This window comes from Ranitomeya variabilis, chromosome 2, assembly GCF_051348905.1.
Source record: "Ranitomeya variabilis isolate aRanVar5 chromosome 2, aRanVar5.hap1, whole genome shotgun sequence".
Taxonomy (NCBI): domain Eukaryota; kingdom Metazoa; phylum Chordata; class Amphibia; order Anura; family Dendrobatidae; genus Ranitomeya; species Ranitomeya variabilis.
The window spans coordinates 181,574,708-181,599,496 of NC_135233.1; the positions used below are offsets into that span (position 1 = coordinate 181,574,708).

Consider the following 24,789-nt stretch of genomic DNA (forward strand, 5'->3'; position numbering starts at 1 on the left):
AGGGCACCAGAAACCAGGTTGCGGACTTCCTAAGCAGGAAAAGAGTGATGTCAGCGGAATGGGAATTGAACGACGAAGTGTTTAGGAAATTATGCAAACTTTGGGGAAAACCAGACATAGACCTTTCAGCAGTCAGACAGAATGCAAAGGTTAGAACTTTCTACTCTCTGAACCCTCTAGAGGGCCCAGCCGGGATCGATGCCCTTTCACAGTCGTGGAGCAGAGGCCTGTTATACTTGTTCCCTCCGCTTGCGTTAATGCAAAGAGTTGTCAGGAAAATTTCCGAAGACAGGGGCAGAGCCATTCTTGTAGTGCCTTTCTGGCCAAGGAGAAGTTTGTTCCCCTTACTAAAGAAAATGTCAGAGGAAGAACCCTTCTTTCTCCCCCGAAAAAGAGACCTTCTCCGTCAGGGACCTATTCTACACCAGAATCCAGAAACCCTCCGGTTATCAGTCTGGATCCTGAACGCCAGGCCCTAAAATCAGAGGGTCTGTCGGACGAAGTTATTTCTACTCTACAAGCAAGCGGGAAGCCAGTAACCTCTGCAATTTATAAAAAAAAATTGAGAAAAAATTCTGTAGCTATTGTGGGGAGGCGACAGTCGATACTGACCACCCTAATATTCCCAGGATCCTTGACTTCTTGCAATCAGGTTTTAGAGCAGGTCTTAGACCCAGTACCTTAAGGGTACAGGTGGCGACCCTTAGTGTCTTCTATGACTCTACCTTATCATCTCATCCCTGGATAAGTCGGTTTACCAGAGCAGTTGTGAGATTAAAACCATTGATAAGGAAAACTGTCCCACCATGGGACCTAAATTTAGTCCTTAACCAACTGTGCAGACACCCGTATGATTTAGAACGCAAGCTAGATATTAGTAATCTGTCCCTAAAAACTGCATTTCTCGTGGCCATCACGTCAGCAAAGAGACTAGGAGAGCTCCAGGCTTTCTATACAGGATCCTTATTTGCAGGTTTTTAATGACAAGTTAGTTTTGAAATTTGATTCAGCCTTTCTCCCGAAAGTGGTCTCGGATTCGAATATGAATCAGGAGGTCATACTTCCCTAAAAATCAGAAAGAGAGTTTCTATCATAACCTGGACTTGAGAGAAACGGTCCTTAAATACTTAGAAGAAACCGAACCCTGGAAGCAAGATAATAATCTTTGTTCAGTTTAGGGGCCCAAACAAAGGTAAAAAAGCATCTAAATCTACTATCGCGAGGTGGATTAAATCCACAATTATTTTGGCCTATAAAGCTCAGGGAAAGGATCCTGCAGGCAGTATCAAAGCGCATTCGTCTAGATCAATGGCAGCCTCATGGGCAGAGGGAGGGGGGCTTCAGCAGGTCAGATTTGCAACGCCGCATCTTGGGCTAGTCTCGGTACCTTCTCCAAACACTATAAACAAACTAGATGTGATGTTGACACAATTAGGGTTCTGCAGGAAGGTACTCCAAGCAGTAGTCCCACCCTAAGAACCAATCTCCTTTGGTACTTCTCCATGGTGTTGTCAGGTGGTGACCTGGAAAACGGTAATTAGACCTATCGGTAATTGTATTTCCAGGAATCCATCCTGACAGCACTGTTAGTTTCCCTCCCTATGCTAAGCATTTAATACTAATGTGATGTAACATTTGTATCTTGATTTATTGTGTGAATAAAATTATTTTTTTGCATCCATCCAGAGGTGTTACTTTGGAAAATCACTGATGGGTGGTAGGGGGAGGGCCCTTTTATACTCTCGTGGTTTCCTGTCCCACTGTGGATAAGAAGGACGTCCTCCATGGTGCTGTCAGGATGGATTCCTGGAAATACAATTACCGGTAGGTCTAATTACCGGTTTTTTTCATACTTTGCATTGTTTGTCGTACATCTGGTTAACCTAAACTTGTGAAACTTTCAACACTTCCTAATAAAAGTTACATTTTAAGGGGTCTTTTTTTGTTTTTTTGCTGCCCGACTGGGAGCCCTACTTACACAAGCAACCCAACAGATGGAGACACAACTTGGAGTCACCACATTTACAAAAACAATTGTCACTCGCTACTAAAGTGGCGTCAATTTCCATAGAGTAGAAATAGTATTATAAACCTCTGACACACCTTCCACCACGGGCAGCCCACCAGATGCAGACCCAATTTTGAGTCTCCACATTTAAAAAAAAAAAAAAAAAAAAAAGTTATAACAGCAGCAGTAGCAACATCAGGCACATAAGACACCACAAAGATGCCACAGACTGCAATACTGCATGATCAAAACGGCATCATCACCTAGTCCACCCAATCTGCGATTGGGGTGCAAGATTCATCGGAGATTCAAGACTTGTTCATTTTGATGAAAGTTAGGCGGACTTTGAGGGGACAGTCGGATGCGCTTATGCGGCAGGACACCACCAGAAGCGCTGAAGACCGCTGGCTGCCGGGCATGACAAAACCTCCAAGGCGTGACAGGCGAGCTCAGGCCATTCTTCCATTTTTGAAGACCAAAATGTAAAAGGGTCCAAACCCCCCCCTGAAAGAATTGATCTAGAGCTCCAGATACTCCTGCACCATCCTCTCCAGTGGTTCACAGCTTGTCAGACTTGTACTCTGTTCTGCTGGTGCACAGGCTGGTCTAAAAACTGAAACAACTCGCAGGAATTGCTTATGCCATTTACACTTCTGCTAATAATGTTATGGCGACATGACGTTCCCTGCCTTGGACGTCTACACCAAGGATGCACACTCTGTGCCTTACTGCTGTCTTGGGGAAAACCACTCTTAAGATTGTCTACGAGAGTATTTTTGATACACCAGCATGTGGGCATCCCCTTCTGTGGGGGAAGCATCTGGCTAAATTTACTTTTGTGCCGTGGATCTACCAGCGTGGCAACCCAGTAATCACTATTTCTAACCATAAGAATACGGGCATCGTGTTGCAGATAGTGCTGCAAGAAGGTGCTCATGTGTCGGGCATGTCTGAGGTTCAAGTCCATGCTGTGTTTTAGGTGGGGTAACACTCAAGGTTGCTTCCTCATCCTCTCCCGCCAACCATGGACAACAGAGCGCGGATCATTATCCTGTTCATCTCCTGACTGTTGCATGTCCATCACCTCATCCTCCTCAATTAGTTCCTTGGCTCAGGTCTTTACTAACATAACACCCACCTGTGTGACGACAGTCTGGAAATTTGAGATTTTTATTCCTTCTGCATCCTTCTCTGCTTCCAACTCTACCTTTGGGACCATCACCTCCTCCCACAGACTATTCATAGTGTGCTCCAGCATGTAGGTGACCGGAATAGTGATGCTGATGATGGCATAGTCATCTCTAACCAACTTACTAGCCATTTCAGAACTGTGCAGAATGGTGCAGAGGTCCTTCTCATGTGCCCACTCCAAGCGTGATTTGCACTACGTCCATACTGTTGGCCCAGTATATGCAAACTGACATACTGCACCAGAGCTTGTCGCTGCTACCACAGCCACTGCTACGTGTGCAGAGTGGAATTCCACCAAGTTGGAACATCGCTAATCAAATGGTTAACCGATAGGCCGAAAGACCTCTGTAACGATACAAGTCAATGGCCTGCTTGGTGCGATCGTCAGAACTGAGTACACAGCGACAGCGCTTTCTGCAGCAGCGTATCCGGGCTGGAATACCAGGTTGAGGACGTGAGCCATGCAAGGTATGTGTGTGAGGTTGCCACGGCGTAGGGCCGCCACCAGGTTTGCACAGTTATCGTACACTGCTTTCCCTGGCTCCAGGTTCAGTGGAGACAGCCATTGCTCTAACTCGACCAGGATACCTGTCCACAACTCTTAAGCTTTGTGACTGCAATCTCCAAGGCATATTAATTTAAACACTGCTTGATTGCGGTGAGCCATGGATGCACACTATGGAAGTGGGGGAGATTCTAGCTGCACTGTTGGAACACGTGTCTGATTAAGGGAGAGGTTGAGGGCACAAGTGGAGGCCCTAGAGGAGATGGAGAAGCAGTGGAGGAAATGTTAAATACATAAGTTTGTCCCACAAGCCTTGAATTCGGACTTGTGGAGCAGCCCCTTGATCGTCTGCCCCCACAGTCACCCAGTGCCCAGTCAGTGAGATGTAACGCCCCTGCCCATGTTTGCTCATCCAGTGTCAGTGGTGAAATGCACCACAACAGATTTTTTTTTTTCAGGGAAAGGGTGATGACAGCTACATGCTGGTATAGCGCAGGCACAGCTTTCTTAGAGAAGTAATGGTGACTGAGCAACTGGTACTGGGACACTGTGATGGCCATCATCTTTTTTAAACAGTCTGTATCCACCAAGCTGAAAGGCAGCATTTTCGTGGTCAACAGATTGGAGATGGAGTTCAATCTCTTAGCTTTGCCATGTGTAGGAGGAAGCATTCTTTTATGTGACTACAGCTGCGGGACTGAGGGCTGGCTGCTGGGCTGAGAGAGCGCAGAGAACAGGAGAAACTGCTGGACTGTGAGTGAGGTGCAGGTGGAAATCTTATGGTGGATTGAGAAAGATGTGTTGTGCAAAGTGTCACAAAAGCAGCACTCATGTCTACTTCCGTAACAGATGACCGGTTCTCACTCACCCCGACTGTAGTGGGAAAACAATTATCTTTGGCAGAGACCTGTGTGTGAAGACTTGGAATGGCGACGGAGGAGGAAGATGCAGCAGATGGGGTTGATGGGACTGATGGTTGACGAGGCCCGCTAGTCCGCATTTTAGTGCAGTGATTCCCACACTAATGCAGGTTGATCACGTGTGTGCTGGTCCATGCATGTAGTTAAATTATTGCAATTTTTGCCTCTACTGAGTTTTTTGCAAATTTGACAGCCCCTGTGAACTGCACACTTGTGACCGGTGCTGGCCACAACCAGAGCTGGGGCTGCAGTGCTTGTTGTGGTTCTATCACTTTGTGTATGTGTGGGAAGCCACATCCTAACCTTCTCATCTTCCTCCTCCACATCGTCTGCTGAGCTACTCAGCTGCGTACCTCTGGGTTCATACCAAGTGTGATCTACAATCTCATCATCCTCTGCTGGGGTGTTTTGACCTTTACCGGCACCTGCTCACTGCAGTACTTTGCTCTGCCCTCAACAGGGTAGAGAAGTATGCCTGCACAGGAGCACAATGCTGGGGAGCCTGTGTGGATGATGCAGGGTCGAGTCATCCACAAGAAGCAAGCAGGAGGGCGGCGATCATAAGAAGATGGGAGGCGCCAGTCCAAGACCTGCGACACCCATCGGACCGCCCCACAAGTGAATATAATATAACTTATTTTTCACTGTTAGCTGCACTAGCTCAGGAGTGAACTCTCTGCACTGTGACAGTGAACAAATGGCACCAGCAAAACAAAATGTCCACTTTTTATATGGCCAAGGACATGTGACTAAGGCAGCCAATCACAAAAGATCTTGTCATGTAGTTGTGGATGGTTTCTGCACCCTGATTGGTTGCCAGAATCAACATACACGAAGTGAAAATAAAGTGCGCACCACTCCTGTAATCTCTAAAGACGCTCCTCTAACCGCTGCAAGCCCCCTCCCCTCATCAAACACGTTTCACCCGTTCATCATACCGCTGCAGTATTGTAGCCAAAGTCATACAAAAGCTTTAATGGAAACGCAATAATTTACCAAACTGTGACCAACTTTTGCCAACTTTGAGTAAAAGTGCTCGTGAAAGCGAACACTAATCCGAATGTGCTACGTTCGTGCTGAATTTGAGATTGGCAAACGTTTTCCTTACATGTTCGCTTAGGCTTCTTTCACACTAGCGTCGGGCTCGGCCCGTCGCCGTGCGTCGGGCCGAGGTCCCCGACGCTAGCGTTGTCCCCGCCGCACAACGGGGGCAGCGGATGCATTTTTCCAGCGCATCCGCTGCCCCATTGTGAGGTGCGGGGAGGTGGGGGCGGAGTTCCGACCGCGCATGCGCGGTCGGAAAAAGCGGACCGTCTTGAGCAAAAAACGTTACATGTAACGTTTTTTGCTCCCGACGGTCCGCCACAGCACGGCGCAACCGTCGCAGGACGGTTGCGACGTGTGTCATTGCGTCGCAAATGCGTTGCTAATGTTAGTCAATGCAGAAAAAACGCATCCTGCAAGCACTTTTGCAGGATGCGTTTTTTCGGCAAAACGACGCATTGCGACGTAATGCAGTTAACGCTAGTGTGAAAGTAGCCTTATCTCTAGTAATAAGAGTTAAAAGATGATCAGCAATTTCTAATTTCTCCCCAACAAAATTTACAAAACCATTTTTTTTTATGGACTACATCACATTTGAAGTGAAATTTTACTTAGGACCCTTTTTTTTTTTTTTCCAACGATATCAGGAAAAAATGAACCACAATAATTGTTGTGCAATTTCTCCTGAGTATGCAAATGCCCAATGTGTGGAGGAAGACCACTGTTTGAGCGCACGGCAGGGCTCGTAAAGGAAGGAGTACAGTTTGACTTTTTAAACTTAAAATTGGCTGGAATCAAGAGCTTACCCCATGTCGCGTTTGGAGAGCCCCTGATGTGCCTAAAAAGTGGAAAGTCCCCACAAGTAACACCGTTTTGGAAACTAGATCCCTCAGGGAACTTATCTAGATGTGTGGTAAGAACCTTGAATCTCCAGATGCTTTACAGAAGTTTATAACATAGAGCTATGAACATTTAAAAAAGAAATCAGATTTTCCCCATTAAACTTTTCATTCAGCCCCCAATTTTTTATTTTCATAAGGGTAACAGAAGAATAAGGACCCCAAAGTTTGTTGTCAATTTCTGGGTGAAAACTACTTTTAAGGCACTGTGCAAAACTCAAAAGGTAGTAGCGCCATATTTGAGTTCAGGTTTTGCTGAAATGGTTTTAGGGTGCCATGTCACATAAGAAGAACCCGTGAGGTGCCAGCACAAGAAAAAATAACATAAGTGGTGTAATTTTACAAACTACACCTTTCGGTGAATTCATTTAAGGCTGCAGTGATCATATTGACACCACAGGTGTGTCACAGAAATTTATACTATTTGGCGGTGAAGAAATAATTGCATTTCTTTAAAATGTTTTAGCCAAAAAATGTTACATTTTTATAAGGGCTAATAGGAAAAAATGGACATTTCAGTTTGTTCCGCAATGTCCCCTGAGTGCGCCAATACCTTGCGTGTAATTGGGAAATACTTTTGAAGCACAGTGCAAAGCTGAAAAGTGGAGTGCCACATTACTGTGCAGATTCTGCTATTATGGTTTGAGGGCTCCATGACCCACTGGAAGAGCTCCTGCTGTGCCAGAAACACAGAACCCCCCAATAAGTGTGCCCATTTAAAAAATATATATATATACCTCTTGATTAATTAATCTAGGGGTGCAGGAATCATATTGACGCCACAGGTGTCTCACTGAATTTTATACCATTGGGCAGTGAAGGAAAAATAATTACATTTTTATCACAAAAATTTTGTTTTAGCCCCATATTTTAAATTTTTACACAGGAAAATGTGTAAAAATGTCACCCGAATTTGTCCTACAATTTCTTCTGAATGGTTAGTATTCAGAGCGGTCTCGGTAGTGAGCATGCACCGTCCGGTGCTATACGCAAAAATTAGGGAGGTGCTGCTGTTCCGTGCAGAACCAGAGACGTCCCGGCTGGTGGCGTCCCTGGTTACACGGAAAGAAGATGGCCGACACTGCGTGTGAGGTCACTGGCCCACGGAGCCTCACTGAGGCCAAAAACAACCAACGCGTTTGAAAGTGTAACACACTCCTTCATCAGGGTTACAGCCTCGTTTGCTGCTCCATATGTAGGTGCTGCCCATGCACCTCGCTGTGTGTTTTGCACTACCCTTGTGCTGACTTAGAACCACCGCCCTCAAACACTACCCGCAAAACAAAAAGAGGCAGACGGGGGGGGGCAAGCTCTCCAAAAAGGAAATAAAAAATTCAAGTAACCTCCCACAAAGAATATATAATCTTAGCCCATATGAATTATCTGAAAGTGAAATCTCCCTTCTACAAAAAGGGCTTAAGTTCACGCCAACCAAGCAAGCTGTCGTTTCATTTATACATCAGTATGAAAAAATATTAAAGGAATCTAGCTCTTAAAAAATATTTTATGAACGAGCGAATTTCTACTAATTGCAACCACAGTGATGCATCTAGATTTGTCCACAATTCCTTAGCTAATCCGTCAATGTTTAACCCGATCCATGATTATTCAAATACCTTTCATACTTTCGATACATTGGTATCGAGAGATATAAGGAAACTTAATCAAAAAAATTTCAACTATATGCCGCATAACCTAATTCCACAAGAAAGGAAGGCGATTAAAGATCTACAGGCAAATAATAACATTGGCGTTCGACCTGCTGATAAAGGTGGAGGTATTGTGGTGCTTAGTCATACCATGTATCATCGGGAATCTATTAGACTTTTAGGAGATCAGGTCACTTATAAGAAATTAAGCCACGATCCCACCACTCATTACATCAGTAAACTAAATGTCCTGGCTCAGAGAGGCACATCCATGGGTATTATAAATAAAAATAAATTTCTTACGTTATGAACAAAAACCCCAGTAGGGCCATCTTTTACCATATCTCAAAACTCCATAAAAATACAACCAGTCCCCCTGGTAGGCACATCATATCGGGAATTAACAGTTTAACAGCTATCCTATCCAGGTATGTGGATGTTCATTTGCAGAAATGCATGAAATTAATACCAGCATACCTGAAAGATACAGGTCATACACTAGAGGTTTTGGAAAAAATCAAGTGGAAAAACAACTATATTAGGCACCCTGGACATTAAGGCACTATACATTGTTATAAATCAGGAAAAAAGGGTGCCAAGCAGTTGAATATTTCCTCCAAGGCCTAAATACATGTACTGAAGTACAAATCCAATACATCTTAGATTGCATCAAATTCATACTGCAACATAATTTTTTATATGAAGCCCAATACTATATTCAAACGTGGGGGACCGCGATGGGGACGAGATTTGCGCCCAGCTACGCGAACTTGTATGTCGCTAAATGGTTGGATTCGCATATTCGGAACGCTGGGCAGCTATATCCAGGCCTAGTGTCTGGCGTTGATTTATTGACGACATCTTTTTCGTGTGGGAGGGCTCCCAGAATGACCTAAGTGCTTTTATTTTGGGTTTAAAGAATAACCATTATGGCCTAGAATTTACACCGGGTATTAGCACTACTAATGTTAACTTTTTAGATTTAAATATCTATGTTGAACATAATCAGTTATACACTAAGTGCTATCGTAAGGAGGTTGATTTGAACAGTTTCATCCATATTACAAGTTGCCATTTTCCGGTGTGGCTAACTAACATACCAAAAAGCCAATACACCAGGATAAGACGAAACTGTTCGAACATGGTTGATTATAAAGAAGAAGCAAATCACATAACCCAACAATTTCTAGAAAAAGGATATTATAGACTATTGTTGGAGAAAGCACCAAAAGAGGTGGCCTTACTACCAAGGGAATCCTTAATGAAGAAAATAAGACTGAGAATCCAAATGATGGTAATCTGCAGCAAAAAATCTTCAATTTACCATTCATAACGCAGTTCCATGCGGGACATAAAAAATGTGTCAATATTGTGCGTAATCATTGGCCAGTCCTACAAAAAGACAAGGTGGTAGGGGAGTACCTCCCCACTAGATTCATATATAGGAGGGCCCGGTCCTTAGGCCACCTCATAGCCCCCACAACTAAAATGGTCCTTACGGGAGAATTAGTTGGGCAACCAATTTCCAATCAATCCAAAATTGGATTCCTACCATGTGAGGGATGTTACGGTTGTATACATACTAATTTAAAAAAAACAAGACAGTTAGCATTCTCAGATTCAGATGGAACAAAGGATCCGATGCCCGTGTAAGAAGTGGTATGTTGGTCGTACAAAGAGACAACTGAGAGTAAGCATAAAGGAACATTTTAGGAATATCCAAAAGGGTTCACAGGACACCCCCTCTCACGCCACTGTAAGGCTAAACACGAGCAATCTCTAAAAGGAGTACATTTTTGTGGCATTCAGATTGTACATCCAAATAGGAGAGGGGGTGACTTCCTTAAACAAATGTCTAGAATGGAATCACAATAGATATTCACTTTAGATAGTTAAACCCCTAAAGGACTTAACTGTGAATTTCAAGTGTATGCCTTTTAAACGTCATTGAAAACTGGTTGTAACATGGCCTTATACAAAAACAGAAATACAAACAATTGGGGCTGTTTGAGATTGGTACACATGGCATTTTAAATTATTACTGACGTAATTTATTAGCCAAACATTTTTAAATATTTTCGACATAATTTATTAGCAAGGTTCTATTATAGGTTTTATGTAGTAATCTAGTGCTTGTAAAGCAAGCACATTAGATACCAACTACCCCAATCCTTCCTTTCAGTCTACGGCCTGAACTAAATGTACAGGTGGTTTATAGAAGCCACATGTATTTTAACATATCTGGTTCCTATTTTATTCATATTTATAATAGTTATAGTTTTTAGGCAGATTTATGCATAATTTATGTCCTAAGTCCTATTTCTCTCACAATAGTATAATGACTTTATAATTTGTTCATCTAATCCAGATTTTCCACTTGGTTTCCATTTAATACCATGTCTCTCTAAATAAATTATACTATAGAGAGATTTTTTAATAAAATGTATCTATTGAAAGGCAATTAATCCCTTGGAAATGGTTATTGATGTTATAGTGTTTGAGGGCGGTGGTTCTAAGTCAACACAAGGGTAGTGCAAAACACAGCGGGGTGCATGGGCAGCGCCTACATATGGAGCAGCAAACATGAGGCTGTGACCCTGACGAAGAAGTGCGTTACACTTTCAAACGCGTTGGTTGTTTTTGGCCTCAGTGAGGCTCCGTAGGCAGTGACGTCACACGCAGTGTCGGCCATCTTCTTTCCGTGTAACCAGGAACGTCTCTGGCTCTGCACGGAACAGCAGCACCTCCCTAAGGTTTGCGTATAGCACCAGACGGTGCATGCTCACTACCTAGACCGCTCTGAATACGATTCCTGCTCCGCAAGGACATACGAGGCGTCCTTTGCCAATTCCACGGTTGTCAAGCAGGGCCTGCCTGCTGTGCATTCAGGCCATTTAACCAACTGAAAGGTACACGGAATCACACTTTGGGATCTATAAGGTACATGAATCCGGGAATGTGCAATATTTAAATACTAAACATCAAAGCACATCGGGGCGTCCTATGAGGGATCACTCTGTGAGTGATATAAAGCGGTACGGAGTGACTGTTTGCTATATTATCCAATTAGTACAGTGTGGGTTGACTGATAGGTAATCTGTTCGGCATATGTACCGGTAATGTGTATTAATCAGTAGTTTGTGGTTACTAGTCCATATTAATAGTTAATTGAGCTAGTAAGTAACTCTGTCCAGGCACTTGTAGCGCGGTGTTTCTAACTATTGATCAATTTTTATTTATTTGACGGAACAGGCACAGCGTCTGTCTGAAATACCAGCAGCACTTGTCCTTCTCCAGGTGTAGTGCCAGTGTTATCATCTTATTGTTTAATGCAGGAATTGGTTCCACCCTCCCGTTATGCATGCTTTATTTGCATATATTTAAAAAAAATAAAATAAAAAACAATTTTGCAGTTGTATAGTCGTGTACACACTTCTCAGCATGTGGCGTGGGGTGCGCTTGCTAGGGTTAATTTAACTCTCCTCGCTCAATCTCTGTTACAGGCTGTAAAGTGAGCACAGCCCACACACTCCAGTTTCTTAACGCATGCTGCCACCACTCATCAAACACATGGGCTGATGAGCCCCCAAAATATATTACTGTCACCCCGACAATCGAAAGGTCTCACACTCTCTTAAAAGCTATAGGTTGTTTACATCATACAAGGCTCAAACTTATTAAAGATTTTAAGCGTTAATATACAAATATACCATGCTCACAATAAAAATATGTAAAAACTAATATAAAATAAAAAGGGAGAAATGACAGCAATAACTAAATGCTTTCGTCTACAATTATCTTCATTTTTCCTGAGGGAGAAATAAATTGTGGATTCCGTCAGCATATGCAGTCTTTAAAGTTAAGGCTTCAGGAACTGATCCGCCATGTTTGACACCTGTAGTATTTTTCGAGGAGACCCCCCCTTTATTCTCAGTTCCTGCAAGAGCAAGCAAATGTACTCTCCTGTGTGTAGAGACAGTGTGTGTATCCAACATTAACTAGTTATTGTGTAGTTTCCTTTACAATTACCGTATATACTAGAGTATAAGCCGAGGCACATAATTTTGCCACGGAAAACTTGGTAAGCTTATTGACTCGAGTATAAGCTGGGTATGCATTGTCCCCTCATCCCCTGTCCTGCTATGTGTGGCTTCCTATCCCCCCCAGCAGTCTCCTGGGTGTTTGCATGGCTCAGCGTCCTCCCCCTGGGTGTTTGCATGGCTCAGCTTCCTCCCCCTTCTATGCATGGCTCAGCATCCTCCCCCTTCTATGCATGGCTCAGCATCCTCCTCGTCCTCCCCCCTTTGTATGCATGGCTCAGCGTCCTCCCCTTCTATGCTATGCATGGCTTAGCGTCCTCCCCCTTCTGTGCTATACATGGCTAAGCGTCCTCCTCCTTGTATGCTATGCATGGCTCAGCGTCCTCCCTCTTCTATGCCTGGCTCCGCGTCCTTCCCCATCATACTCACCCTCCTTGCATGGTCCCTGCATCTCCCTTGTCCAGCACCGGCAGCTCTTCTCTGCTCAGCCGTCACGTGGTACCGCTCATTAAGGTAATGAACATATGCTCCACGCCTATGGGAGTGGAGACGCGTACATATTCATTACCTTAATGAGCTGTACCATGTGACCGCAGAGGAGAGGAGAACTGCTGGTGCTGAATAACGGAGATGCAGGGATGTGCAGGTCCGCGCAAGGAGGGTGAGTGTGATGTCACGGCTGCCGGCTCCTGACGCCGCTCCCGCTCCCCCGCTGGCTTTCTGGGACCTTGACTCGTGTATAAGGCCCCTTTCACACATCAGTTTTTTGCCATCAGTCACAATCCGTCGAATTTTTTAAGAAACCGGATCCGTCGCAGATTGTGAAAAACTGATGCAACGGATCCATTTTTTCTTGGGATCCGACTTGCTGATCGAGCTAATTGGATCCTAAAAAATCGGAGCATGCTCAGTTAAAAAAAAAAACAAAAAAAAAAATGAATCCATTTTGGCGGCTGCAGCATGAGCTCCTGGGGTCATATTACATTATCTTTACAGATGTGTTGAGGACATGATTTTGTGGCACTTAGGGTACTGTCACACTATACGATTTACCAACGATCACGACCAGCGATACGACCTGGCCGTGATCGTTGGTAAGTGGTTGTGTGGTCGCTGGGGAGCTGTCACACAGTCAGCTCTCCAGCGACCAACGATGCCGAAGGCCCCGGGTAACCAGGGTAAACATCGGGTTACTAAGCGCAGGGCCGCGCTTAGTAACCCGATGTTTACCGTGGTTACCAGCGTAAAAGTAAAAAAAAAAAAAAACGTACATACTTACATTCCGGTGTCTGTCCCCCGGCGTTCTGCTTCTCTCCACTGTGTCTGCGCCAGCCGGAAAGCACAGCGGTGATGTCACCGCGTCACTGCTGTGCTCGCTTTCCAGCCGGCCGGCGCTCACAGTGCAGAGAAGCAGAACACCGGGGGACAGACACCGGAATGTAAGTATGTACTGTTTTGTTTTTTTTTTTTACTTTTACGCTGGTATCCACGGTAAACATCGGGTTACTAAGCGCGGCCCTGCGCTTAGTAACCCGATGTTTACCCTGGTTACAAGCAAACTCATCGCTGGATCGCTGTCACACACAACGATCCAGCGATGACAGCGGGAGATCCAGCGACGAAAGAAAGTTCCAAACGATCTGCTGCGACGTACGATTCTCAGCAGGGTCCCTGATCGCTGCTGCGTGTCAGACACAGCGATATCGTATGGATATCACTGGAACGTCACGGATCGTACCGTCGTAGCGACAAAAGTGCCACTGTGAGACGGTACCCTTACTTTTAAATAGATAATGACAGGTTCTCCTCCTGACAGGTTCTCCTCCTGCTCTTGTTAATACAGCTTTCTTCACAGACTGCATAGCTCTCCTGTCCAAACAATGGCTGCTGGTGGAAGAACATGTGACCAGACCTGTCTATCAGCTTTGTCCAATTGAAAACCTCACAGGAGAAAACTGGTTTTCTATTCCAGGATACTGATGGACAGGTCTGGTCACATGTTCCTCTACCAGCAGCTACTTTATGACAGGAAGTTGACATTAGGCGTATGCTTAGTGTCAGTAAGGAGTCCAAACCTACAAAATGTATTTGCTTTTTTATACATTAATCTATTTTTGTCTTTCTTTACAGAGTGAATTGAATGACCAGGCTGGAAGTGAAATGATGATCCTAAGAGGCCATTGTGGGCCAGTTTATAGTACACGTTTCCTGTCTAAGAATGCAGGCCTTTTGTCGTGCTCGGAGGATGCTTCCATTCGTTACTGGGATTTGAACAGTTTCACTAACACAGTCCTTTACCAGGGTCATGCTTACCCAATATGGGATCTTGATGTAAGCACTTGTAATTTGTTTTTCGCCAGTGGTTCTCATGATCGCACAGCCAGACTCTGGTCATTTGACCGAACATTTCCTATACGCATATTTTCTGGACATTTAGCTGATGTGGACTGTATAAAGTTCCATCCCAATTCCAATTACCTTGCCACAGGGTCTACAGACAAAACTGTTCGTTTGTGGAGCAGTCAGCAAGGAAACTCTGTTAGACTTTTTACTGGCCATAGAGGGCCTGTGTTGGCTCTTGCTTTTTCCCCTAATGGAAGGTACTTAGCTTCTGCTGGGGAGGACCATCGACTCAAACTATGGGATCTGGCATCAGGCACACTTTATAAGGAACTTCGAGGACATACTGACAATGTCAACAGTCTTGCCTTTAGCCCAGATAGTACTTTAATTGCCTCTGCGTCGATGGACAACTCTGTTCGTTTATGGGACATCAGAAATACACATTGCAATGCTCTGTCTGACGGCTCTTCCAGTGAATCAATTGGTGTGTACACAGGACAGACAAATAATCTTTTGAATGTACAGTTCATGGCTTGTAATTTGTTAATGGTAATTGGCACAGCACAGGGCCATTAGTCAATTTTTTTTCTTTAAGTTAGAAAATGTGCATGAAAATGTGTATGTTCCCTCCCCAACCTTCAGAAATACAAAAAAAGTATGCGTGCATATGTATATATTTGTGTGTCCATATGTATATATTTGTGTGTGTGTGTGTGTGTGTGTGTGTGTGTATGTATGTGTGTATGTGTATGTGTATATATATATATATATATATATATACATACACTAGATGGTAGCCCGATTCTAACGCATCGGGTATTCTAGAATATGTATGTAGTTTATTTATGAAGATTTTAGAATAATGCAATTTATATACAGGATTCGGCCAGCCGCGACCAATTAGCGAAGCGTGGTTCAAATACCGCGCCTTTTCACGGCCGGACTGCGCCTGTTACTGATTGTTCGCGGCCAGCCACGTAGTACATAGCACAGCCATGTATATAGCACAGCCCACGGTGTATATAGCACAGCGACATAGTATATAACACAGCCCACATAGCATATAACACAGCTACTTAGTTTAACAGCCTACGTAGCATATAACGCAGCTCAGGTAGTATATAACAGCCTATGCACGCAGTGTATAACACAGCCCACGTAGTGTATAACACAGGCCACGTAGTGTATAACACAGGCCATGTAGTGTATAGCACAGGCCACGTAGTGTATAGCACAGGCCACGTAGTGTGTTATGACCTGGTGGTAACGGAGCAGCACTGATATGACCTGGTGGGAACGGAACAGCACTGATATGACCTGGTGGGTACGGAGCAGCACTGATATGACCTGGTGGGTACGGAGCAGCACTGATATGACCTGGTGGGTAAAATAGATCATGGACAAGCTCTGAGGCAGTGGTAGCTTTACTGACCACAATCCCTAATCCTAACACAAACACTAGAAATAGAATCACTCCCTAGACGCCTCTTCACACCCTAAGAACTAACTACCCCTAAGATGGAAATAGAAAACTATCTCGCCTCAGAGAAATTCCCAAAAGGAAAGATAGCCCCCCACATATATTGACTGTGAGTGGAGAGGGAAATGACAAACGCAGGGATGAAAACAGATTTTAGCAAAGGAGGCCAACACTGACTAGATAGGCAGAAATAGGAAAGGGCACTGTGCGGTCAGTATATAAAACCTAAAAAATCCACGCAGAGATTACAAAAATAACCTCCACACCGACTCACGGTGTGGAGGGGCAATTCTGCTTCCCCAGAGCTTCCAGCTAGCCTGAATATTTCATAATGACAAGCTGGACAAAAAGAGACATAACTTTAAACTGAACAGTAAGTACAAGAACTTATCTTATGCTGACATGGACAGGCCATCAGGGAAATCCAAGGAGAGGACTGAGTCTAACCTAGAAAAACATTGACAGCTGGCATGAATTACAGACCATAGCCCTGTTAAATAGCAAGGCCAAAGGAGCCGATTAGTGAAGTCAGCTGCCAGGCCAAACTCCAGGAGCAGCAGTTCCACTCGAAACCACCAGAGGAAGCCCAAGAACGGAATTCACAACAGTAGTGTATAGCACAGGCCACGTAGTATATAGCACAGCCCACGTAGTATATAGCACAGCCCACGTAGTACATTGCACAGCCACGTAGTACATTGCACAGCCCACGTAGTACATAGCAATGTGGGCTTCATATCTGTAAAAAAAAAAAAAAGAAAAAAAGAATTTAAATAAAAAATAGTTATATACTCACCTTCCGTTGGCCCCGGATCCAGGCGAAGAATTTACCGATGCTCCTCGCGCGCTCCGGTCCCAAGAGTGCATTGCGGTCTCGCGAGATGATGACGTAACGGTCTCGCGAGACCGCAATGCATGGAGCAATCACCAGAGCGTCGCGAGGAGCGGGAAAGGCCTGTTCTGGATCCGAGGGGCCGACGGACGGTGAGTATATAACTATTTTTTCTTTTTTAAATTATTTTTAACATTAGATTTTTTTACTATTGATGCCGCATAGGCAGCATCAATAGTAAAAAGTTGGTCACACAGGGTTAATAGCAGCGTTAACACCGCGGCATAACGCTAACGCTGATATTAACCCTGTGTGAGCGCTGACTGCGGGGAGTATGGAGCGGGCGCTGACTGCGGGGAGTAAGGAGCGGCCATTTTGCAGCCGGACTGTGCCCGTCGCTGATTGGTCGCGGCAAAACAGCCTCGACCAATCAGCGACTTGGGATTTCCAATATAGATATATATATATATATACTACATGGTGGCACGATTCTAACGCATCGGGTATTCTATAACATGCATGTAGTTCAGTTATGAAGTTTTCAGAATAATGCAATTTATACACAGGATTCGGCCAGCCGGGCGTGACCAATTAGCGAAGCGTGGTTCAAATTCCGCGCCAAATTGCGGCCGGACTGCGCCTGTCGCTGATTGTTCGCGGCCGGCCGTGACCGATCAGTGAAGCCAGGGCCGGCTCCAGGTTTTTGAGGGCCCTGGGCGAAAGAGTCTCAGTGGGCCCCCCTCTTAAACACATACCACGATTCATGATGCACAGATACAGCAGAGAAATATACCACAGCCCACGTAGCATATAGCACAGCCCACGTAGCCTATAGCACAGCCCACGCAGTGTATAACAGCCCACGCAGTATATAACACAGCCCACGTAGTATGTTGTACAGCTACGTAGTATATAGCACAGCTCACGCAGTATATTGCCCAGCCACCTAATATGTTGCACAGCCCACGTAGTATATAGCACAGCGATGTAGCATATAGCACGGCCCACGTAGTATATAGCACAGGCCACGCAGTATCTAACACAGCCCATGTAGTATATAGCAATGCGGGCACCATATCCCTGTAAAAAAAAAAAAATAGTTATATACTCACCTTCCGTCGGCCCCCGGATCCAGTCGAGGCGTTTAGCAATGCTCCGGTCCCAAGAATGCATTGCGGTCTCGTGAGATGATGACGTAGCGGTCTCGCGAGACCGTTACGTCATCATCTCGCGAGACCGCAATGCATGGCCCGGAGCATCGCAAGGAGCGGGAAAGGCGCCGGAAGGGGAGTATATAATTTATTTATTTTTTTTTATTATTTTTAACATTAGATCTTTTTACTATTGATGCTGCATAGGCAGCATCAATAGTAAAAAGTTGGTCGCACTAGGTTAATAGCAGCGTTAACGGACTGCGTTACACCGTGGCATAACGCGGTGTAACGCAGCCATTAACCCTGTTCGAGCGCTGACTGGAGGGGAGTATGGAGTGGGCACTGATAGAGAGTAGGAAGGGGCGAATTCGCGACCGGACTGTGCCCGTCGCTGACCAATCAGCGACGCAGGATCTCTGTGACATTGATATATAGTACAGACCAAAAGTTTGGACACCTTCTCATTTAAAGATTTTTCTGTATTTTCATGACTATGAGCCAGTTTCTTTGTAGCGCTTGATGGTTTTTGCCACTGCACTTGGGGACACTTTCAAAGTTTTCCCAATTTTTCGGACTGACTGACCTTCATTTCTTAAAGTAATGATGGCCACTTGTTTTTATTTACTTAGCTGCCTTTTTTCTAGCCATAATACAAATTCTAATAATCTATTCAGTAGGACTGTCAGCTGTGTATCCACCAGACTTCTGCACAACACACAACTGATGGTCCCAACCCCATTTAGGAGGCAAGAAATCCCACTTATTAAACCTGACAGGGCACACCTGTGAAGTCAAAACCATTCCCCGAAAAATCTTTAAATAAGAAGGCGTGTCCAAACTTTTGGTCTGTACTGTATATATATCTCAAAAAAATAAAGGGAACACTAAAATTCTACATCCCAGAGGTCACTGAATGAAATATTCGAGTTGTACATCTTTATTCATTACATAGTGGAATGTGTTGAGAACAATAAAACCTAAAAATAATCAACGTAAATTACAACTAAAATCTCACGGAGGTCTGGCGTTGGAATGATACTCAAAATCAAAGTGGAAAATGAAGTTACAGGCTGATCCAACTTCAGTGGAAATGCTTTAAGACAAGAAAATGATGCTCAGTAGTGTTTGTGACCTGCACGTGCCTGTATGACCTCCCTATAACGCCTAGGCATGCTCCTGATGAGGCGGCGGATGATCTCCTCTCAGACCTGGATTAAAGCATCTGCCAACTCCTCGATTCCCTGTGGTGCAACGTGACGTTGGTGGATGGTGCGAGACATGATGTCCCAGATGTGTTCAATTGGATTCAGGTCTGGGGAACAGGCGGGCCAGTCCATAGTTCAGTGCCTTCATCTTGCAGGAACTGCTGACACACTCCAGCCACATGAGGTCTGGCATTGTCCTGCATTAGGAGGAACCCAGGGCCAACTGCACCAGTATATGGTCTCACAAGGGGTCTGAGGATCTCATCTCTGTACCTAATGGCAGTCGGGCTACCTCTGGCGAGCACATGGAGGGCTGTGCGGCCCTCCAAAGAAATGCCACCCCACACCATTACTGACCCACTGCCAAACCGGTCCTGCTGAAGGATGTTGCAGGCAGCAGATCGCTCTCCACGGCGTCTCCAGACTCTGTCACGTCTGTCACATGTGCTCAGTGTGAACCTGCTTTCATCCTGGTGTTCTGTGGCAAATGCCAACCGTCCTGCACGGTTTTGGGCTGTGAGCACAACCCCCATCTGTGGACGTCGGGCACTCAGACCATCCTCATGGAGTCGGTTACTGCACTAAGCCCGCGCTCTGCCGGGATTGGATGCTGGAAAGTCCTGCCCTCCTGTTGCTCAGCACTGGCTGACTCTCCCACTCCCAGCTGTCTGTCAATGACTCCTGCTACCTCCACAAACTCTCACCTCTCTGGTTTATGAAAATTCTGACTGTCGGTCCCTCCAGCTCCCAGGCCCCTTACACCAGTAAGGCTACTTTCACACTAGCGTTGTGTGACGTACATAGCAATGCGTCATTTTGGAGAAAAAACGCATCCTGCAAAGTTGCCCGCAGGATGCGTTTTTTCTCCATAGACTTGCATTAGCGACGGATTGCCACACGTTGCATCCGTCGTGCGACGGATGCGTTGTGTTTTGACGGACCGTCGGCACAAAAAAAATCCATGTAACGTTTTTTGTGCGTCGCGTCCGCCATTTTCAATCAAGCATGTGTGGCCGAAACTCCGCCCCCTCCTCCCCGGACATTACAATGGGACAGCGGATGCGTTGAAAAACTGCATCCGCTGCCTCCGTTGTGCTTTTATTTCACAACGTACGTCGGGCCGACGCTAGTGTGAAAGCAGCCTTAGGGTAATAATGCCCTGATAGCGGCCCTGTTCACAGCCGACATCTGGCTCCGCTCCTGAACCCGCTCCGCTCCTGAACCCGCTCCATACAAGCACATCCCTAAGGTGACAGTTATGACAAGGTTAGAAAATTTCACTTGTCTTTTCCTAAACATGGAAAGACAAATGGAATTCCCTAACACATGTGAAAGAGCCCTAATAAATTTAGTAAATGTGCACAAACATACGAATGCTTTAACACACCAGAATGCACTGTTACATACACACATCTTATAAAAATACATATAATTCCAGATACACAGACATACATGCACAAACACGCCAGTACATGAATACAACACCTAAACCACCATCAGTACATGGTACATCAATTGTAATATCAGGTCAGCCCCATATACCTTTGTATCGCATGAACCTACAACTCCCAGTATCCTTAACAATCAAGATACTGGGAGTTGTCATCAGTCATCATCAGACTGCGGACCATACATGAACCACAGCACTGATGGGACGCAGGCTGGATCACAAATAGACATTCACATCCAGGTATCCTACCTGTGAACATGTGATGTCTTCTCTGATTAGAGTCGTTCTCTTCCTTTTCATCTCCCATCTTGTTCAGACTACATGATGACTGTTCTCATCCACAGATGTTCTCCGCCGACCTCCATCTTCTCCGGTCTTCTGCAGCACATCCCCACACGACGCCCCTAAAAATAGTAGAGTCATTACCATGCTTCTGAACTAAAATATCTGCCCTACACTGAACCCTTGTATAGACTATTAACTCTCAAAGCTCCCTGCACAAAATATGACCCACAATAACCCTTTGATGATACATGCCCTCCACACTGCCCTCTCTTTTCTATAATGGGCCTCCTCTTCACAATGTCCTCTCACACGGTGTCCCCCCTATACTGCCCAGTCTCTATACTGTGCCCCCTCATCTCACTACCTCTCTTCAGCATACTGTTCCCTCACACTGTCTCCCCATACTGCCGCATCTATATACATCTCCCCACGCTACCTAGTCTCTATTCTGTGTCCCCTCACACTTCTCCCCCATGCTGTCTCTTCCCACTCTCCATATTGTCTCCTCATACATCCCCCTTCTGTTCCTCGCACCCATTCCACCCTCCCCTCGTTCACCACTGTTTTTCCACACGTTCTCCCCATACTATCGCCTAAAATTTTCTCCCATCTCTCCCCAATTATAATAAATATATAGAAGAGCACAAAGACACACAAAGACTTACAGAAGCACACATACACACACGAAGACATGCAGACATGCATTAGCAGACACACACAGAAATGGGGGGACACATGCACGCAGGCAAGAGCACTTACACACGCAAAAGTGCACACTTAAGCACGCAGTCATGCCCATACACACACAGAAATGCATATGTAAACACAGACTCGTGCATGCAGACACAGAAGTGCATACACAGACATGCACACATATACAAGCATATGCACACAGGCATACACATACAGGCACATGCATATATATATATATACATACAAATACAGGCATATTCATATACCATGCCTACATACACCGACACATACTGTACATATACCATGCGTACATACACATACAGGCATATATATATATATATTACATATTACACACACACAAGCATATATACACACATACTATGCATACAGGCATATACAAACATTCACGCATTAAAATACACATGCAGGCATATGCATACAGGCATATAGATATACACATATACCATGTATACATACACATGCAGGCATATATGGTACATACAGGTGTGTATATATACTGTATATAAACAAACACACACATATACCATGCATACATACACATGCAGGCATATACATACAAGCATATATATACACATATACGGTACCTTGCATACATACACATGCAGGCATATACATACGGGCATATATATTCACATATACCATGCATACATACACATGCAGGCATACACTGCGTGCAGAATTATTAGGCAAGTTGTATTTCAGAGGATTATTTTTATTATTGATCAACAACTATGTTCTCAATCAACCCCAAATACTCATAAATATCAAAGCGTAATATTTTTGGTAGTTGGATTGTTTTTTTTTTTAGATTTGGCTATTCTAGGAGGATATCCATTTGTGCAGGTATCTATTACTGTGCAGAATTATTAGGCAACTTAATAAAAACCAAGGTAAACCAATATAACTGCACAAAATTTAGAAATAAACATTCCTGACAGCAAGCGGCTTGGATGGTAAACATATCATTCATTCCCTGAACTGAAATATCCTGCATGTCTATTGCTCCATTCCCTGACAGCAAGCGGCTTGGATGGTATCTGAGTCATTCTATCTTCGGCATTAAATCCTGCATATATCTATATATGTTAGTCATCTTATTATGCATTTGTTTGTGTTTATAGATATTTAACTCACTTTTGCTTGTCCCTATGTAGAGAGATCACATAACTGTTTCAAAGGGGTTTATGATCCATGTAGACCTGGACATTTGTTTATCTGATCACTACATTTATTGTGTCCTGCTGTCTCAACTGAGTTAGATTGATTGGTAACAAGAGGGGGAAAAACACCCTTTAAAAAAAAAAAAAAAAAGAGAGATCTAAGAGCTACCCTTCTATAAATGTAGACAGCTTGGGGATGCATTCATGCAGGGGTGCATTCGTGCACTATTATTCGTGTAGTTTTATTCAAAGTATTTTTTTTCTAAGTATGCGGCAGTTATAACATGGCAGTTGGGCAGGAGACAGGTAAGACAATCTAAACCTATTCATTTGGAACAGAACAAATACACACCATATGTATCTGTATAATGTATATCCTGGCTGCTGCATTCACTCACCACCCTTGCATAAACTCTTTAAACTCCATCCATATCGGCCCCTCTGTCCTTGCCTTTCCTATGTATAGCACTCATGCTCTGTTCACATTGCTTAACAGCGCAGATCCATTCAGTCCCACCATCCAACACAAGAGACGCTCTCACAAATCACTTAACCATTTGCTCACTCTTTCTATCCTTCTCCTAGTCGCTGGAGACATCTCTCCAAACCCCGACCCCCCCCTGTTATAGCCAGACAAACCTCCCAACTGCTACACCCAGAAACCCCTCTAACCTTATTAATATTCCATGCATGCCTTCTGTCTCTTTCAATTGTGCTCTTTGGAATTCTCGCTCTGTGTGTAATAAACTCCTTCATTCATGACTTCTTCCTTTCTAATTCTCTTAATCTCCTGGCTCTTACTGAAACCTGGATCCAGCAGTCAGACACCACCGCTGCTGCTGCTCTCTCATATGGTGGACTACACTTTTCTCATACCCCAAGATCAGACAACAGAGCAGGTGGAGGCGTTGGTCTGCTCCTTTCACCCAAATGTACCTTCCAAGTTATCCCCAAGTACCCTCACTTGTATTCCCTTCCTTTGAGGTCCATGCTGTCAGACTCTACGTCCCCTTCTCCATGCGAGTGGCGGTGGTGTATCGTCCTCCTGGCCCCTCTCATCAGTTCCTGGATCATTTTGCCACCTGGCTTCCACACTTTCTCTCCTGTGACACCCCCACCCTTATCATGGGTGATTTCAACATCCCCATTGCTTCTCCCCTCTCCCCATCTGCTTCTCACCTTTTATCTCTAACCTCCTCTTTCGGCCTCGCGCAGCATACTAACTCTCCAACGCATGAAGATGGAAACTCCCTTGACTTGGTCTTCTCCCGGCTTTGCTCAGTGGATGATTTCACAAACTCCCCTCTCCCGCTCTCTGACCACAACCTTCTTTCATTCTCTATCAAGAACTGCCATCCCGCTCAGGTCACCCCCACTTTCCACACTTATAGAAACATACAGGCCATTAACACCCAGAAACTTATGAAGAACTTGCAGTCCTCATTGGCCCCAATCTCCTCCATCTCATGTCCTGATTCTGCTCTGAAGCATTACAATGAAACCCTGCAAAGTGCCCTGGATGAAGCTGCTCCTTCTATACATAGAGCAACTCGACACAGATGGCGACAACCGTGGCACACGCTGCAAACACGTTTCCTGCAGCGGTGCTCCAGGTGCGCTGAACGTCTGTGGAGAAAATCTAATCTACCCGAAGATTTCATCCATTATAAGTTCATGCTAAAAACATACAACTCTGCCCTTCACCTCTCCAAACAAACTTATTTCAACACCCTCATCACCTCACTGCCCAATAACCCTAAACGTCTCTTCGACACTTTCCAGTCCCTACTCAACCCAAGAGAGCAGGCCCCAACCACAGATCTCCGCGCTGATGATCTGGCCAATTACTTCAAAGAAAAAATTGACCACATTCGACAGGAAATCATCTCCCAATTTCTTCATACCAGGCA

The 24,789-nt window shown here is 44.7% G+C and overlaps 1 protein-coding gene across 1 annotated transcript in view; it reads left to right on the plus strand.

The window, feature by feature from the left end:
- Positions 1 to 15,265, plus strand: part of TAF5L (TATA-box binding protein associated factor 5 like) — a 97,960-nt gene extending 82,695 nt beyond the window's left edge. Inside the window, exon 5 of the mRNA XM_077283258.1 lies at positions 14,387 to 15,265. Coding sequence (XP_077139373.1) covers positions 14,387 to 15,175 — 789 coding nt within the window. The 3' untranslated portion in view covers positions 15,176 to 15,265. The remainder of the gene's footprint in view (positions 1 to 14,386) is intronic.
- Positions 15,266 to 24,789: the final 9,524 nt, after the last annotated feature.